This window comes from Dendroctonus ponderosae, unplaced genomic scaffold (genome assembly GCF_020466585.1).
Source record: "Dendroctonus ponderosae isolate FM_Combo_2020 unplaced genomic scaffold, Dpon_F_20191213v2 Dpon_F_20191213_2, whole genome shotgun sequence".
In the NCBI taxonomy this organism is placed as follows: Eukaryota; Metazoa; Arthropoda; class Insecta; order Coleoptera; family Curculionidae; genus Dendroctonus; species Dendroctonus ponderosae.
In genome coordinates, this window is record NW_026018165.1 from 17826088 (window position 1) to 17832701 (window position 6614).

General features: G+C 40.1%; 1 protein-coding gene across 3 annotated transcripts in view; it reads right to left on the reverse strand.

Moving 5' to 3' along the window:
- The window catches only part of LOC109545231 (segmentation protein Runt), a 31540-nt gene extending 27156 nt beyond the window's left edge, over nucleotides 1-4384 (reverse strand). For 2 of the 3 annotated variants that reach the window (XM_019915777.2, XM_048664289.1), the window contains exons 1-2: nucleotides 3733-4383; nucleotides 2279-2807 (exon numbers count right to left, since the gene is read on the reverse strand). In XM_019915777.2, coding sequence (XP_019771336.2) covers nucleotides 2279-2678 — 400 coding nt within the window. In that variant the 5' untranslated portion in view covers nucleotides 2679-2807; nucleotides 3733-4383. Of the gene's footprint in view, nucleotides 1-2278; nucleotides 2808-3732 lie in introns of all 3 variants that reach the window. The other variant, XM_048664288.1, reaches the window with a different exon arrangement.
- Nucleotides 4385-6614: the final 2230 nt, after the last annotated feature.

Here is a 6614-nt window from a genome sequence, read left to right on the forward strand (position 1 = left end):
TTGCGAAACGTCAGGAAGAAATTCTACCGAACGACGGCCTAAAAACCCGAAAAACCCATTAGTTTTACTATTTCGGTAATTTGCAACTTGGGCAATGTTTATGTTTGCTTCATTGCTTCCAGTCGAATTTTGTAATTGTTCTTCGGCTCTGTGCGATTCTTAGCGCGCGTCCTCCTCCTGTTCATGTTAGTGTAATAATAATCTCATTTACCTCACCTGATGAACGTAGTTTTTGTGTAAAACGCATTAATCGCAGTCATTGAGGATAATTGCCCCCTTTGCCGACTGCAACGTGCAATTATTCTATTTATACCCGTTTAAATAAATAGTGTTTAATTGTTTGTTCTGCGACTTTGGGTTTTTTATGCACCTCGCATTGAAAATCCCGAACTTTCTCGTGCACCTGATTAATAATGGTTGCTTTGGATGCAAATCGAAGAAAAAACGTCAATGGAAAGTCCGGATTGCAAGCGATTTTTCTTAAATCAGCTCAACACTCAACCAGAGAAAAATGACCATCATATCGGAGGTCTTTATATGCAAATCCGGCGAATCAACATTATGGCTGTGTTGATAATCATAATGGATTTTAACTGAAATTGCGTCGGTTTTATTGCAAAAATGGGCATTTCAGTAATTGCTTGCATATCGGCATTGTGTTCGAAACCCGCGCCGGATTTTCGATTTTAAACACTTCGCCACTAATTTGTCGTGTCAATATCGAGCTACAAAAAAAAATTGCCTATTTTTCCGCCGTGACAAATGCTTGAAAAATAATGCTCAATCCTGGCACGTAATTTCGCGCTGAAAAGACATCCGTTGATTGGTCGTAAAACGGAAAAATTAACAGCGACTTTTACTACTTTTTAATTTATCGCCGCAATTCGGTCTTGAAACACATTCAAATGCAACGCGTGTCCAAGTTTGGTACTTTGTATGCAATTGGACAGACAAGTGCCGTCCATACGAAAACCCTTTAAATTGGTACATTTGATCTGTTATTGTCCTAGTTTTGGCCTTCCACGACTAGGAAAACCCCGCAGTCTTGCTCTTGATAATTTTTCCTGAATGTTTAATTCGATTATAATTGTAAAACCCCACATGACTGGCAACTGTTAGAGCAAATTCTTGATATCCTTTCTAGCCTTCAGGGTTTTCCTTGGCTGAATTAGTCATCGCCCATGTCTTTGCCCGTGCTCTTAAGCCTGTGTCCCATGCATCCGTTTATACGATGATACGATGATACGAAAGTGTTTCTATTGGTTGGAGATCTGTCAATTTGTCCGGCGGCGGACGAATTGACAGATCTCCAACCAATAGAAACACTTTCGTATCATCGTACCATCGTATAAACGGATGCATGGGACACAGGCTTTAGTCCCATCAGCAGCTAAATATGTACATTTCATCATGTTCGATAAAAGTGCGAGCTGTTCTGGCATATCGGCTAGTTGGACGATTGAAAGAAACGCAACGCAGTCAGAAACCGCGATTTCCATAAGGTTGGTTCCTTGCGTTTACCGCAAAACCCTATAAATATCCGGTAACAATGGCGCTTTTACTCAATCATTTAAATATGATTAATAACACGCTTTGATAACATTGTTTGCGCTGGCTGGTATTCATGCGACCAAATGGGGGTTTTGTCCCACTTGTCCATTAAGTGAAGAATCATGGAAGTTTACTTTGCAGGAAATGGCATTTGCAGCTCACCAAAGTGGACGTTTTTTCTTCATTTCGGGCCGATTACTCGAAATTATTGCAACTCGTTCTTATGGGGGTTTCGATTCTTGGCACGCCACATGGCACGCGCCCAAATACCGCAAAACTTGAGAATAAGTCGACAAGCCCAAACTTGCCACCGCAAAAATGGAAAATAATGTTGTAATTGGGTGCGCATATGTCCAGTTCGGCAGATGGATCTGAGCGCTAAAATTGGAGCCCCGAAGGGCTTCGGATGAGTTAAATGGCCAATTAATGTCTTCATTTCGTGCGGAGGTCGTCAGTTCTTCTGAGCTTCAGCTTGCGTACATTGAAAAAGTGATCGGTGGTGCAAAGAGTCTCAACCAGCTCCCACGCCACGTAGCGCACAGTTGCGCGCAATTCAGCATACAGTTCCGCGCGGTAACAAACGCGTTGCCACGGTAACCACGTCGGGTTGATCACAACGCAGGGGTTGGGACAAGTTACTTTGCACCACTGATTTGGTTAAACCTGCCGAACTCGGCTGAGCAGAAACAATTGGGAATTTTTTGCTTTAAGCTGGTAAGTCCCTTACCTCGTCCACTTCTTCCAACAAATCGCAAGTCGTTAAACTTGGCTTCGCCATTCTTCATGACTGCGCTGTAGTTGCGCATTTCGGCCGTGCAATTTTCGTCATTTCCCGCTTGCACCACCACTTTGGTACCATCCAGAACCTCGGTGGCGGCGATCACTCTGAACCCCATCGGCAGCGTCTTGTTCGACCTCCAATGCTCCGGCAACTTGGAGCAGAGAATGTAGGGGCTGCCGGTGGGGGCGAATTGCTCCCCAGGATGCTCCCCCTGGATCTTGTAGAGCATGTCGTTGATGCAGTCCTCGTAGTTGGGGTAGGGTGGGGGGAAACTGGCTGGGTCGCACATGGTGGTGCGCGGCCACGCCTCTTCGGATATGTTGCAGCTCTGGACGGGGAGATGCATCGGAGGGTGGTGGCTGGGTATTTTGGAGGCTTTTCCCCGAAACTCCTGCAACGCGCTTAGGTCAGCTGGTGAGCGGGTTTCTTGGGGAGCTCTACCTTTTCAGCCACCTTTTCTCCATGTTTTCATCACCTGCAACGCGAGGGTGATAAGTGATTGAGAAGGATTTTCGGTTTGCAATGTTGTTACTTCATTTGATTTTAATTTGGAATGTTGTTACTGTGCAGATGCTTATAATTATCAAACTTTGAGGCTATCAGGTTCTATAGACTAACGCAAACACGTGAAAACCTGCTCTAAACTAGAGGAAACTAGCGGACGTTAAACTGTAGATTAGGTACAGGAGAGTTTTAAGGCGACTTAGTGGATTGCTTACAGTGGTTGGTTCAATTTTCCATTTAGATTTTCTTAGCTCAAATTGCTTCACTGCTCTGCAAAAAACTTTTCTAAACTTATTGAGCAATAATCTCCAATTTAAAGGCAGGAAAGTGTCCATGACTTTTTTTAGATGTGAAAATTCCAGTCTCGGGTCAAGCTTTAACAAATGAGTTATAACTCGTTAGCTCAGAGAGCGGCGGCAGCTCAATAGCGCAACTCGACACAGTGTTACCCAGGCCTAAGAGCGGCGGTTTCTCGGTGCGCTTAATTGAACATCTTTAACCTAATCGTATACAAATCATATATTTTGCGTCAAATATTGGCTGAAAGCAACAATTGCGCCAAATCATCAAACGGCCTCGACTATTCAGGTAGTAAAGTAATCATTCGTTTTGCCCGATTCAAGTTAGTTGAAGATGTAGAAGATTTCTTTTAATCTTAAACGCGGCAGTCTATTGGCCGATCTGAGAGCCAAAGTGTTTGATTTTTGCTTGCATAAAAAAACGGCTAAAAACAACAAAATTTTAAACAGTTCATTGAATTGTGAGTTAACGTTAGAACAAAACCCGTTTGTCGCAAACTGTGCAGAAATTCCAAAAAACCCAGAGTACGAAAAGTTTGCCATGGACGGAAAGATGAATCACTCGGGCGCACCAATCGCTTAAGTCGAGTTACTCACCATTCGGCGGGATTTTACGCGATATCACGTGAGCACTGAAGTAATCTATTAACTAAAGAAACCTTGTCTTTTTCACTGGGCAAATCAAGTTCATCTTCAGTTGGAACCAAACCACCCGGTAAAAGTTGTGCGCTTTTTCCCGTCGCGCTCCAATCGTCAATCACTACGCGCCAAACCTTCCGTTCCACGTTTGAGGAACAACTAGCGATCGGATCGGTCAGTGCAATCGTACAGTCATTCCATGGTAAAATTGTTGTTAACCTTCCCATTCTGTTCGTTAAACAAAGACAATAGGATGCCGCTAATGGCATGGTGGAGAGAGCAAGAGAACGGGCAAAAACCGTGCGCGTCATGGTTTGAGGGATGGTTATCGGCTCGGTGTTGATTCATAAAAGCGCGGCGAACGAGTGGTAGGAGGGATCTTGCCTTTCGAACGGTTTATACGGTTTTTAGCCTTAAATCGAGAGGAAATTGTGAAGAAAACGACGCGTAACCGAGAGCGGAAAAGGCGGGCCGACAAGGCGGGACTAGAGTTGCCCACTTTGCAATTGTTCAATGTTTTTGTTTATCGCTCCCAGCAGGCCGGGGCTATGCTAAATCGGCGCAATTTGGATACTTTTATTTAATTCTATGTAGGTGTTTTCTTAAGCTAGGAGGAGCCAAAGACTTGGCCATAGTTGGAGAGTTGCAGAGCAAACAATAACGTTATTAAACTATTTAGGGCCAATTTCTTTAAAAGTTTACTAAACAGTTTTATTCGGCAAAGTTCTTGTAAAGCGGGAACCGTGGGGCAAAGAGTCTTATCCTTAATTCGCGCCACGTGTCGCACACTTATGCCCAATACAGCACACACTTCCGTACGGAAACAAGCGGGTTGCCATGGAAACCAAGTCGACTTCAACAAAACACCGAGCTTGGGACAAGTTACTTTGCGCCGTCGATGTTTCTAAACGTCGTTAAACATTTGCAGGGTTTAGGCATTCGATTTACTTAACAACATCGTTTTTATTTCGCGTGCCAAATAGTCACTTTCTTTAAAGGTTTACTATGTTTTATGTGTGAAGTAAAATTTTTTTGAATTTTGAATTTTGAAAATTTTTCTTGTCTGTAATTTCGGGGTGATAATTTTATAGCTCTATCTGTAAGTTGAGTTATTACGCTTTTTTTATATTTTTGGGGTACATATGAGTTAGAGTTTAGATATCTTCCTGACCAAACTTCTTTTGTATACCAATTTGTTTTTATTTCACCTGAATTATCATAATGTATTGATTGATTTTTATCCTTTTCTATTGTACTATAAAATTTACAATGAAAAAGGATAAAAATATCTCTCACTCTCGCGCGTCGCGCCGAAACGTAATGAAATAAACGATATTCAAAAAATTTTTACTTCACACTTTGACTGAGACCCAAGAAAGATAAGAATATCATTTAAAAGTTTACTAAAGAAATTTATTTGGCAAAGTTCTATTAAACGGTGAACCGTGGGGCAAAGAGCCTGAGCCCTAATTCGCGCCACGTGTCGCACACTTATGCCCAATACAGCACACACTTCCGTACGGAAACAAGCGGGTTGTCATGGAAACCAAGTCGACTTCAACAAAACACCGAGCTTGGGACAAGTTACTTTGCGCCGTCGATGTTTCTAAACGTCGTTAAACATTTGCAGGGTTTAGGCATTCGATTTAATTAACAACATCGTTTTTAATTCGCGTGCCAAATAGTCACTTTCTTTAAAGGTTTACTATGATTTATGTGTGAATTAAAATTTTTTTAATTTTCACGTTTATTCATCATTAGATTTAAAATTTACACAAACTCATGATTGGTAAGCATACCGTCCTTTTAGGTCTTTGCCTTCTTGAAACCTTAAATTTGTCTGAATTATTTTCTACATTTGCGAGAGTGGTATGCATGTATTGAGATAAGCAGAAATAGTTTTAATTTTTCACTAGTGTACTGGGTGTTCCATACTTATGGCTCTATTAGAGTTTGGTAAATGCTGCTAAGGTTGTCGGTATCTGATCTGAAATTTACTGCTTTTGCATGTTTTTTTATTTGTATCATTTCTAGGATTCTTCTTTTATGATAATTTGTGTCCCTAACTAATATATCTGCGTTGTTAAAATCAAAATTATGCAACATTTGGTGTGCGTGTTGTGTTAATGCTGTTTTATTTTCCCTAGTATTTCTCAGACTGTATTTATGTTCGTACATTCTCTTTTTAAATATTGTTTAGTTTGTCCTATATATGTATTATCACATTCTATACAATTCACTCTATGTACAGAATTTGGTACATCCATTTTGTCAGTTTTTGGTTTTAGTTTTGGGAAACATTCAGTTGATAAGTTGTTTTTTGTTTTTTCCGCAATTATAATGTTGTGTGGTTTTAGTATTTTTTATTAATTTCTGGAATATTGTTATATTTAGTTGAGTTGTAAATCTTGTTAATCCTTCACTTCATTATTGGTTCAGAAATTTTTTTCGGTAGTTATTATTAAGTAATATTTTTTTAATTTTTTTAAAATTTTCTCGTCTGTAATTTCGGGGTGATCATTGTATAGCTCTATCTGAAAGTTACGCTTTTTTATATTTTTGGGGTGCATATGAATTAGAGTTTAGATATCTTCCTGGCCAAACTTCTTTTGTATACCAATTTGTTTTTATTTCACCTGAATTATCATAATGTATTGATTGACTTTTATCCTTTTCTATTGTACTATAAAATTTACAATGAAAAAGGATAAAAATATCTTTCACTCTCGCGCGTCGCGCCGAAAGGTAATGAAATAAACGATATTCAAAAAATTTTTACTTCACACTTTGACTGAGACCCAAGAAAGATAAGAATATCATTTAAAAGTTTACTAAAGAAA